This window comes from Sinohyriopsis cumingii, chromosome 1 (genome assembly GCF_028554795.1).
Source record: "Sinohyriopsis cumingii isolate HCF-2022 chromosome 1, ASM2855479v2, whole genome shotgun sequence".
NCBI lineage: Eukaryota > Metazoa > Mollusca > Bivalvia > Unionida > Unionidae > Sinohyriopsis > Sinohyriopsis cumingii.
In genome coordinates, this window is record NC_142961.1 from 73610225 (window position 1) to 73623639 (window position 13415).

General features: G+C 35.8%; 1 protein-coding gene across 1 annotated transcript in view; it reads right to left on the minus strand.

Moving 5' to 3' along the window:
* The window catches only part of LOC149807120 (V-type proton ATPase 21 kDa proteolipid subunit c''-like), a 30971-nt gene extending 17803 nt beyond the window's left edge, over positions 1-13168 (minus strand). Inside the window, exon 1 of the mRNA XM_089962304.1 lies at positions 12982-13168. Coding sequence (XP_089818430.1) covers positions 12982-13084 — 103 coding nt within the window. The 5' untranslated portion in view covers positions 13085-13168. The remainder of the gene's footprint in view (positions 1-12981) is intronic.
* Positions 13169-13415: the final 247 nt, after the last annotated feature.

The window sequence follows — 13415 nt, forward strand, 5'->3', positions numbered from 1 at the left end:
CTTATAGGGAAATGAGTAGATGATCATTAGCTATTACAATACACGCCTGTAACATGCATGAATTTGTTTTGTTGGTGCAACTGATGTGAACACCTGCTAATGCCACATGAAACACATTTCACAAAGGGCTTTAACATAAATGGGCTGGGTTTTGGAAGTATTTCAAAAGCCATAAACTAATGTCACTCAGCAAACATCTATTGTACAATAAAAATTGACAGCTTAAAATCATTTTCACTTTCCTAATGAAAGAAGGTCGAGTTCACATTTTTTGGTGCAATTTAGTTGTCTACTTTCCTTGGTAGCACGACCCATGCAGGTGTGCCTGGAAATAAAGAGTACTTACCTCTAATGATTATCCAAATTGATTTCACTGCATGTTCACCTTTGACACATTCTCCAGGGTTTTGATGTGTGAAATTAAGATCTGATCCCCCAAAAATATGCATGCACTCTGCCCTATTTCAGTTTAACTCTCATTTTAAGGGTCCACATCTAACTAGAAAGGAGTATGTATGATACCTTAGAACACAGTGAGGGAGGTGTCAATGTTGGAGGCAGAACAATCACCAACCTGATTATATCAATGGTTTTGCATGAAAGAACCGGAAACTTTAGTGAACCATACCAACCAAGCAAAAGACCAAGCTAATGACAAACAAGCCAAGTGGCATTCAAACAGAAAAAAGAATGATGGACAGAAGTTGGGTACAGTGTCAAGCTTCAAGTATCTAAGTGCTATAAACTTTGATGATGGTTCAAAACCTTAGGTTCATTCCAGGACCATGCTTATAGCTGAACTGTCTTGGCTGAAGCCTACATATATTTGGAAGAACATCATCATCATGCTTGGGTCAAAGATCAAGCTTATACACTCCCTCGTCATGTCTATATTTCTGTATGCATGTGAGACATGGACCCTGACAGCAGAACTGGACAGAAGAATCCACAGCTCATAAAAATATCATATTTGACAATATCTCTAATGAGTCGGTGTTCATAAGAATCCAAGGTGGAATTGAGCATATCAAGATCTGCCCATCACTGTTTCTGATGTCAGTTTTGTTATTTTGTTTGGAGGTGATAAATGGATTGTTTGCGTCACACAAATTCAGATAATTGGAATTTCAAGGTCTCTTTATAAAGTAACTCTTCAAATTGGTTGAGAGAAATCAGAGTCAGAACTGATTTGTCGGATCTTGTATTATACTGCAAAAAAATGTTTAATGATTTCAAACGATTCTTTGTCAACTGGTCAAGCTTCTAGCCTAAGTGAATTTATATGGATTGATCATTTATAATGTGTTACTATTACAGTGTGAACCATGTTCGAATGATGACTGTGCTACATTGTGTTACATCAAACTTTTATTGTCAAATTATGGTATTACACATGAATACCATAGCTAAGAGGAATACAGGGTTTTTCAGGGAAATATCACTGTGATACTAACTCAAACTGTAAAACTAAACATGGCAGTAAGAAACTCAAGAAGACACTTTTTTCAAATATTCAGGGCCTCCGCTTGGCTATGCATTAAATTTTGTCGTCAAATATGAAAGAATTCAGAAAGTGGTGCTATTTTTCACTGACTGGCAAAAGTTGCTGGCAACAAAGTTTTATAAAGTACATTTTTTATTTTTCACTGATATAAGCGACTCAGGCCAAATAATGCCATGTTTTCACTATTTGCGGCAGTCAGTGGATTGTGACAGTAGATGATAAAAAAAAGACGTTATTCGAATATGATGCAGCTAACTGCAAGCTGCCAGTCAATTTTGATAAGCAATTAAATGTGATTAGTAGGAAATAAGAAATGACCGGGGGTTAGTCTATTGTGGAACAGGTTGGCAAGAAAGATTCGGTGTCATTTGCACAAGTGTGTTGTTAATTTATATTTATTGTAAACTGTGTGAGATGCACCTGGGACTGCTTATTGTTTTAGGGATTATTTATTTGAATAACACATTTTAGTGGTCTAAACCTAACTGAGTGAATAACACTGGATGCCACTAGAATGATGTCAGTTGTAGACTGTAAACAGCCACTTATATCAATGAAAAATTTAAATTTAACTTTATAAAGAAAGATTTGTATCCAGCTGCATCTGAGGCAGCTACCAGGTTAACTCTTGCCACTATTTATACTGCAAACTGTGAAGGGGATTCAATCGCCAGAATCTGTCATCAAAACAAACTTACAAAATTCTATGAGTATATGTACTATTAAAAATTTAATGAAAATTTCTATTAATGGGCCCGGTGTTAAGAATTTTGTATTCAGGAAGGCACTTAAGAAATGGTCTGGGAAAAAATGAGGCAGATATTGATGGAGTGACAGGCATATTGTTCATAAAGACTAAGCAGTATTTTTTATTATCAGTTACAAACAAACATTTTTATTCATTCTTGCTTTTCATATGCTATACATTGAACTACACGTGTAAATAATGGTATTGATATATTTATTATTAATTATTCTTGTGCTTTGAAATGTAATATAAAGATGCAAAAACTTTTATACTGTCATGTTTATATAAATTAAAAATAGGGCCAACATTATATTACTCATATATTTAGGACACTGCATCATGAAATAAAATGGCTCCTATGGCTGAAAAGTGGCTCCCAATTTTTTAATTTGACAAATTTCATGGCGCAAAGAAAACTATTTCCAAGAGAGGCCCTGAATATTGCACACAAATAATCAGGGATGCAGTTTAAATTTTAAAAACCTATCTCCATAATTAGTGTATTTACATTCCTTCAAATTGAATATCATGCATGGAAGATGATCTTCTGTATAATCAAATAGAAATTAATGAATCATTATTGCCATATAATCAGTTTATGAAGAAATGTCCATAAAGTGAATTTAATTAATTTAATTGCACTGACTCGCTGGGTTGAAATCAATTCGCAATCCACTCTAGACTGAGTAAACACAATAAAGATGTTAAAATCACTGCTAATTAATCGTACCAAATTTGCTTGAAGTGTTTTAATTGATAATTCAGACACTTAGCCCAACATGCATTTGAACGGTAAAAAAGGGCTATTTCCCTAGCAGCCATGAACAGGATGATTTACATGGTTATGTTTTACTGTACACATAGCTACCTTTTAGAAAAAGCTAACACCCTTTTCGAGGAAGTCCCACAACCCACCTACTTTGGTAACCGACCCTCCAGCTTTAAATGTAATGGAAAGCCCTGGTAATAGAACATGCACAGGAGTCACTTGACTAGGCCAAGTGGGTGACTAAAAACATGAACTTCACCATTTTCTGTTAGGAAAGCGAAAACAACTTTGCCCTATAATTTCTTTTTTATATGTAAAATGAGCAACAGTTGCTTGTGACTTTTGACATGCTCCCCTGTTGTAGCCAAGAAGCTTTAACAGTGTTGTGTTGTGGCACAAGGCCAAATGTATTGTAAGCAGTGCTGATATCAAATGTGCCAACATACACTCACACATTCACTGACGTTTTCATACTTGACTGGCTAGTAATCCTTTCCCGAGTAAGTTACAGCTGCTCGATTTCTGCAAGTTAGGCCTAACATATTGAAAGTCAGCAAGCTGGGTGATTCTGTCAAAACTGGTTTTGGTTATGCCTTATGATATAATAGGGAGTGTGCCTGTGCTTGGGAAGTAGTTCTACTACATACATAAACAAAGACCCAACAATGTCATCACTTATAAAGAAAGCCTGGAAAAACACCTGCAGAAAAAAACCACACGAGTCCAATAAACTGGAGGAAATTATGTAACTTCATATATTCCTTCTGTCTGGTAATGTCATGTCTTTTATTTCATTTCATACATAACACCTATTTTTCCTGAACAACCATGTTCTTTCATATATGTAAAAGACAGAAGAAACATGACTGTTATTTCAGACTTATTTTAATTAAATTTTACATCATGATAAATTATAATTTTTAAGAATAAAACTTATTGTTTATTACTTCTCTATCACATTCATAGCTGAACATCCATACAGGAGATGAATGAAATGCTCACGATTTCTTGTTCATGCGATCATACCATGATTACCCCTGCACTAGCAATAGTTCAATCCATAATCAACTTTCTTGACCCAATCTAATGCCTAGCTCAGTAACTGCCATTATAACTGTTCATAGTGATCAATAATTTTTTACTGTAAATACTCTTATAACAATTAATGTACAGATCTATCAAAAATCACGACTGAACAAACTTCGTCATAAGCACATTATGATTTAATTTTAAACTAAGATTAGTTTTTAAATTTTCTTCAGTAAATGCGCTTACATGATCCATGTGACTTTTATGATAGTGGTGCATAAAAACACCGAAATGCCAGAACACAATGAAAATACCGAAACATTTTATCGTATATACCATAGCTGGAAACTGAAAGTTGCAACATTCTTGAAATTACTATTAATAGTGTCTAATACAATTTTTACATAAGTGTAATGCTTAATCTATTACTAATAAATACATATTAGTAATGATTTATTAATAATGTCGGGATGTACGAACTTTGTGAAAATCAGCAATTTAAACAGCCGTACAGTGTAAGTGTAACTATCAAGAATTATGCGCAGACAATTATTTTAATGATCTGAATACAAAAGATACATGCATTAATGGCATGTCAAATCATTTCTATATTTAGTTTGGAATTTACATCACAACAAATTTTTTTGGCCTGTGATTCAGAGTAGTTACATTTTCCAGATCAATTGTTCAACAAAAAGAAGAAATAAGTACATGCAGTTTTCCTTTTATGACAGCTTTATATTATCGTTTTATGCACAAATTAATAAAATAATTATTCCAACCTCAGAGATATAAAATAAAAAGAGAAACAAAGAAACACAACTAATTAGAGCCATGAAGCAGCAGAGAGGGTAAACAGACCATTTTATAGAGCAGTCCTTTTTTAAAAATAAAGCTACAAAAATAAAATTCAAGTGTCAATTACACTAAACCAAGACCTCTACAGACAGGGTGAAAAAAAATTTCAGACTGAAATAAAGCTTCCTATGGAGGGTGAAAAAATACAAGCATCACAGAGACTTCAAACAGTAGATAAAATTGTAAATGTCATAAAGGACTGCTTGGTTTATAATATTCAAAAAGTAACAGCTTTAACAAAGTTTAAGCTTGAGAATTTTATTCTGCTGTATTCTGCTGGTCAATGAGTACAATATTTTTAACTTTCCAAGTTCAGCCATCGCTTGAAACTGGTTGTACGTTAAAGTTCCAAATTTGTGTTCTAGTTCTATCTTTTAGTTCCTTTTAAGTGTAATCATCATAAATGCAATGTGTCCTCTTGTAATTAAACATAAAATGTGTCAATCTACCATAACAGCTATGTTCGCGAGCGTTTCTCTGAGAACCTAATTAAGTGCTGACCGTGTTTAGATAAATGACTTCTGGAAGTATTTGTTGTATTGGTGCACTGAATTAAAAGCTGGCCTCCTTTGTATTATCACGTTAATTACGTCTTTTGAATCAAATAAAGAAGGGGGAATAAAGGAAAAATTAAAAGGCACGAAAAACCTACAAACTTAAGATACAGCGGGTGAACTTACTTCATTGGATCAATTGAGCACTTATAAATGTTATTGTGTATGTAACATAAACTACCTTAAATTAACCAACTCTTTCATAACTGTGATCAAAGATAACAAGGCGGCCAAGCAAAATGAATACTGTATATACTCGCTGTGAAGTTCTATGTGACTCACCGTTATGCGTTGGGGTGGGATGCTCCCAATATTTATTTGAATTACTGTGGAATTCCCACCCTGGCTCGTTTTTTTGTAGGAAGTGAAATTAGTGATAGAGAGAGGTAAAGCTCCGAGCCCCCAGTCAGCAATACCGACAATTAAATTATTAAGAACACAAAGGTGAAATCCAAAAGAATAACAATTTAATACAAATTAACGAAATTAATTTCTCAACCAATCTACTTCCTCTCGACCATGTGACAAACTATTTCATCACGTGATTTTAGTGTGAGATGGCTTTCCCCCTGTATTTGGTTTCTACTCATCTGTGTTTACTACGCCAATTGCTTTCCTCCTTCCGGCATTCTCCGATTCTTCCTGCCCTCTTCCCCTTTTGTCTTCTTTTTTTCCTCCTCCTTTTCTTTCTCTCTTTCTCCTTCAATGAGGCTTGTTCCCCGCCTACTTCTATTCTCTATGTCTCCTTCAACGAAGCTTGTTCTCTGCCTACTTCTATCCTGTCTCTCTGAGACTCGGGACTTGACTACTCTGTCCCCAAAAGCTTCCTTTACGAAGCTTTCTGTCCTTAGAATGTACTAAGAGTTTTCCCGCCAAATCACGAGTGGCTCCCTCAGAGTATATTCTGCTTTACCGGTACGACGGCTCACAAATCACTAATTCTTTATCAGTCCGACTGACTGTTAAGTTCTAGTTCGAATTGATGGCCCCACCCTTCCTCAGTTCTGATTGGATATCAATTCTACCCCCAGTCGGTCCAACTTAACAGACGAGCCTCAGGCCATCTGTCAAAGCAGGGAGATTTACAATAGCGTTGAGGGTCCTTTGTTCTTAGAACAAAGCTTCTAACATCTATATGCGAGGGTTAACACCTAACGGGGGGTTCTTGTACAAACAAAATTGCCGTAACAGTGCAGGGTCGACATACTCATTGTGCTAACCCATTCCTTTGTTCCTGACTTACGTAATCGCGGGCAGCAAACGTGACACTCGCGCATAAGCCCATTCACATATAAGCCGACCCCCGAAGTGAACAAGTATAAAGACTAAAGAGTGTATGAGCAGCGTATAAGCCGATCTACAACTCTGAGTGCATGAGGTGAGTTCTAAATGCATTTATTTAGGCAAACTTATACTGTAAAAAAATTACATGTATACTTGTCTCAAGGATGGCATGCATGACTATTAAAAGGAAATGGTATAAACTCGTTTGAAAAGTAATTTATTTAATTTTCTGTTTTCTTATTGTTTCTGCCTAATTTAGATTTGTATATAATTTCATCGAACAATGACAAGAATTTAGCAATCGCGAGTTGATGTAACACTACCTCTCCCATTTGACTTGATTATTGTTTGTTTATGCATAACTGCATTGATTTTATATCAGTGCACTGGTAATTATGTTTTTACTTTGCTCTAAAATTGTAAATACCTAACTCATTAAAATGTAACTATCCCAGTATGACAACACAACGAACAAACAATACAATTTGATGCTAATACCGTAAAAGCTGAGTCGTAATTTGCTTTGATATTAGCAACCTTACACCATACCTGTCAACATTTATGCCGGAAGGAAAAAAAAGACTCCCGATTTTTGGGGTCGCTCCACACATACCCCCCAATTTCATATCTTCCCATTTTTGCAGAGAACTCCCAATTATTCAATTATATCTTCGATTTTCATTTCTTCTAAACAAGGAAAGTCCTACATGTCTTGTTGTATCACCTGTGAATTATAGTTGTGACAAAATAATTATTTTACTATAAAGAATTTGATTCTTCACTAAACAGAATGCTAAGTTTAAACATTATTCATGCAAATTAATGATTTTATTTACCTCCACAATAAAATATAAAAAAACAGAACAAAAAAGTAAACCACAACAATAAAATCGTCCACAATTAATTTCAGTCCCACAAATGATCACTACAAATGCTTTAACTCCATATGCTATAGCTCCATTCCCACAAAAGAAACTTACACAAGTGAACACCTGACATTTTTATACCGTATATACCAATGTTAATTACCATTGTTAAATTAGAAGTAGGAATGAAAATACATACCACACAGCAAAAACTAATTCAGAATACTTGTTTTGTAATAAACAATACTAAATGCTTTACAAGTTGACAATAAGGGAATAAGGTCGGATATACAAAGAGGGGAAAATAGTTGCCACATGTATGGTACCAAGATGCTGGCTATTTTGGTAATTTTAGTTCAACAAAATTTGGTAATCCTTTATCTGCCAATCAATTGCTGTTGCTTGCGCAACACAATAGTGTAGAACTTGGTTTCCTTGAATTACGGCAGAGGGCCAATCATTTTTACAAAATAGTTGCATGGATAAGGGCTAATTTTTAATTAGTCTTCTTGCTTGTTTATTTAAGATTTATCTTTAGCTATTGTGCAGTTTGACCACAGCTGATCTGAATATGAAAATAGGGCACGTCCTAGGGGCAAAATAGGGTATGTCTTGGAGTCTTTTTGAGAATTTCATGTATATTGGACCAGGACGATCTATCAATATTTAATGAAAACAAGGCTTAGAAAAATGCCACAAAAAAACTCCTGATTTTAGGTCCCAATCTTTAAATTTTTTATTCAGTTTCCCAACTTTGCTTTCGAAAGGTTCATAGATATGCCTTACAACCTGGTTTACAAAACTACGGTAATCGTGCTAATATTATGGAATAAAAGGCAATTACACATCAATGTACTGGTATAGTTAACGGTCAAAATTCCCTCTTATCACAATCCAGTTTCAGGGTTTTAATGATTAACTGGCCTGTTGTTGTTGTTGTTGTTATAGGGTTTAACGCCATTTTTCAGCACAAGATAGGCTATACATGATGGCCAGTATTAATGGTGGAGGAAGAACACGGGAAAACCCCGGAAAGAACCACCGACACACGAGAAGCTACCGGCAAGCTTTCTCACATATCCACATTGGCTGAGCCCGAGACTCGAACCCACACAGACAGAGGTGAGATGGCAATGATCCGTGACAGAAAGCACTTTAGACCACTCGGCCACTCAGGGCCCCTCATTAACTGGCATGTACTGCTGTCACAAAACGAAAGACAAATTCACTGACTATCAACATAGGAGACTCCGAAACATCAAGCTTTCCACTGAAACTGTAGTTCTTTTTCTTTTTTCATTTTTACAAAATTTTTCAGGAAAATAAATTATTTGTTAACCCTTTACAAGCATAGTTACAATGTGCAGAGCGCTATAAATAGAACACCAGTTACCTATTCGACTCCATACCCCTGCCTGTGAACTGTAAAGCAATGTAGTGTATGTTACGTTTAACAGCAATTTTAACCATTTTACATTTTTGGTACACATCTATTATATGTGGAAAGTCCAATTGTTATAGCTGTGTAATTATTTTTCACGGACGAATTTTTTATGTGCTTTAAACTCTTGAGAGAACTCGTTCACCGTCATGTCAGTGAGGCTGTGTGACCAACCATAGCTGCCATTTCTCATACTCGAAATTTACAAGTTTTTCGTCTGCGTCTACATCACTAAATCATCTAAATTTGATAATTTATAAAAACTAATTTTACTTGCATCAATATCAGAGCCTTTACATAAGTTATTGAATCTTTCATAGTTGTGATTCTACTGGGTAATCATGAAAACTTTGTAAGTACTGAATGAAATCCGCGACCGCCATTATGAAGAGTGGAGATTACGACCCAGTTACTTTAAATAGCAGATATCGACCAGTGCATAAACAGTGACCACGTGATCTGATGTAATTGTCATTCGCAGAAATAAATGTAGTATCTAACAGAGGGTTTTCCCCAAAGGTGGCACTATGAAAACTGGCTTAAAATGGCTGATGTTTACAGCCGACGTCAAAAGGCGCTTCCATTTGTCTGGAGTAGAGGCATCAAAAGGCGCTTCCATGCAATGGTGTAGAGGCTTCCAAAGATGCTTGCATTAGGTAAAGAGTTAAATGTTAAAAAGCTTGTTGTTTTCACTCTTTCTGTGTAAATGTTTATTCGAGCCTAAACACGTAACAAAACAGCCCAGTTCCCTAACACAGCTCCCCCCCCATGGTTTTCTCGATGTCAAAGCGATTTTTGTCAATTTTTGTAGGTCTCTCATTTACTCGCACTACACTCATAGTGCGATCTATGTTTCTGGACCCCGTTGTGCGTGAGTTATCAAGGGGTTGGTGTATGTAACTTTCATTTATATGTTTGATTTGTTTTCCTGCAGCAACATTAGAAATGAATTATTGTTGATATAATGTGACTATTTGAACTCCGATGTCACTGACATGTAGATTGCAAGATTTGTGTAGTCATGTGACTCAGAATGCAAATGGCGAGTTCCAGGTCAAATTTCATCAACGCTATTGTTTCGGCTAGTCTGTTAGCAGATTAAAGATATAACAAATGCTCTACTCACAATATCCGAGAAAATAAATCATATTCATATCAATTTCATGCAGGTATATCTCGGTGAAAGTTCAATAAAGTTTGCTTGGCTGGCTAGTAAGCAATATTACCCATCGCTGACACCAAATGGTGTCGACACATTCCAACTTTTCGATAGGCAGTTGACTCTGACCCTACACTCCAACATAATCATCCAAATATTAAAAATGGGGCGGCAAGGGTCAGAGGAAACTATTTCTACGAATGATCTGACAGTTACAGGTCACATAAGATCAACTCCAGGCTCTACACTCAGTTATAACCCTGTGTGTTATGATAACATTAAGGTAAGAAACTGGTGCACACGTGTTTTCTGTTTGGGAGAGTTGTGACCTAGCCATTAAAGTACTTAGAACAAACCTTTGTTTTGTGTTAATCAGAGAAACAACACTGAGGTGCGTCAATTTACGTTCTGGTGATAATTTTTGTGCATCAAATCAGAAAAGTTTGCCTGTTTGACGCATGATGCATGGGTAAATAAAACACTGTACATGAAACAAATACATTTTGAACATGTTACAAAAAATTGTCTTTGAGTATTAAACCCATTTCTGCCACTATCCAGTATACCTTACTCTTCTTCCGATAGCAGAGTAGGCTTTAAAAACTTTAAACGAATAACGAAAATGATTTGACACACCATTCTCTCGTGTTGCTTTGCATTCAGACCATTATTGGCTATAATTCGTGATAGTTACACTTAAACTATACAGCTGTTTCAATATTAATGTCTTTATTATTAGTAGCTGAAGCATTAAACTCATGTATAAATTGCAATACACACTGTTAAAATTAATTATTTTACTTTCCAAACTGTCGCCAAAATGAAGATTCCAGCTTCTTTTTAATGTGATGTTGCATCACTTGCAGAAAAGAAAGTACATATTAATTTATTATATAACTTATATTAATTTACATATATGAATTAAACATACACAACCAATACACACTATGGTATATACGATAGAATTTAAGTGCGTTTCAGTGTTTTTATTATGTGCCGGCATTTGGTGTGTTCTGGCATTTCTATGCACCCTTACGATCGTATATGAATGACTAGTCCTACAATGTAAGACATAGCACATGCTGTTTTTGTTTAATAATGCTACATCTTACTATCCAAATAACGGCCTTGTATAGCGTGTTCCGATGCCATTGACATCGAAATGAGTAATCAAAGTTTCAGGAACATCTCACACACTTGGCAGCCTATATCGACACTCTTCCACTAATTTATGTGTAATTAATATACTATGATACTTGTAAATGGATGCATTTTCACGTTCCGTTGACATACATTTGAATTAGTTGCAATGCGACAGTAGTCGAGGTATGCAGGAGTAAGCTGAAGTTGGTTCATGTTTGGGATATGTTTCTTGAACGAAATGAACCATGTGTACAGTTCCAATAGGCATAATATATTTTTATTCATTTTGTTAAAGAATACTATCTGAACTTGACCCGATTTTGGCATTCCCGGCTTTCCAGCCAAATGAAATCTAGGCCAACAAAACGTGAAAACATGTCCATTTCTTTTCTGAGAATTGGAATATTTTAGAGAAAAGACATCAGAGTAAGTAAAGTCAACTAAAACATTATGACTTTACTTTGTAGAAAAGCGTCGTTATTTTAGTTGTCAGCTGTGCGAAATATTCCTGAAAATTTTACTTTCGTAACCATGTTAGTAGTCATCAAAACGCGCTACACAGCACCGTTAGTTAGGCTGTAAGACCTTGATGCACACAATATAAATATCAGCGTCAAGGTCTTACATGTAGAACTATAGTCTGATAATACAAACCCGTTTGTATCCCCCTATAGATTTAAATAATGGAAACCTTAAATGTGATAAAAAGTGCAAGGAACTTAGTCAATTCATTCACCAATTTATAGTTTCTAACTTGACTCTGAGCAGAGTGGCCCTAACAACGTCATCTTATGCGCATTTCATGCTTAACGGAAGTTTTCAGTGTAACAGACGGCCATGCTAGGATCCATGTCCAGTTTCTGGACAAGCCCATTTTCAGCAAAGGGGTGTGTCATGACTACATATGTACATACTTAAGTCATCTGCTTCCGATATTTACAATGTCGAATCAAGCAAAGGAAAATAATGACAACTACAAATTTACTTTTCATGTGGATTTAACAAGTGGTTTAGTTTCTATGTTCATATATGCAGAGGGATATAATTCCAAATTCTTAACATTATGTAATTTACGCAATTATTCAGCAGTTACCAAACAGGATGAATTACGTCATTATGTTGTCTGATGGAAATAAAGTAGCCTATAGTATACGCAATATTGCGCCGTGTTAGTATGGAAAGTCCGTTAAGCATGAAATGGTGCAGGAGATGCCAGCATTTGTGCCATTCTGGTCAGTCAGGTTAGAAATTATAAATCAATGATTCAATTGACTTAGTTCTGTGCACTTTTTATCACATTAAACGTTCTCGTTTTTTAAATTGGTTGGGGGTACAAACAAACGGGGATGTAGAGTCAAACTACTACGATGAATGATCTGTATTACTTGTACTACAGATGCCAATATGATGGAGACGTGATGTATGTGTTTAATATGTACAATCCAAATATAGAAGATGAGTAATTGTAATGTTGCTTTATTTTCCACCCACTGAGATCCGGCAACTTCTATATGCAGATACAGCTTGAACATACTGAGATTATTTCGGCAGCCCCCCCCCCCCCCCCCCGACACACACACACTGTCTTACTTTCATAAACAGGGTTACAGAAAAATAGACAATTACCAATTATTACGATAGCTGAAATTCCCAAGACTGCAGAAATCGCGTAGAATGGTAATGGGGATACCCCCATACTTTTAGTCGATCGTTTGGACTCGTAATCCATGTTTTTGCAGTCAAAGATCCAACAAAATACAGCAGCTTCCTACCTCCGTCTCATATGATTAAAAACTCACGCGTACTCTCGACAATTCTCGACTAATATTTCCGGTTCCGGGAATCAGAAAATAACACAACCAGTCTGTAGTCTGTACAGTATATCTCAACTACTTGAGCGATCATAGTCTGGTTCACTGACATGTCACTCCTATGTTACTCCGTCTTATGAGGAAGAGAAACGGAACGTAGTGGAGAAATATCGGGAACCAGACTACACATCGTATAGCTCTTTAACTTCGGAGGTAAGTAAATCTTGCTGGCAGACCGCAATCCCGAAA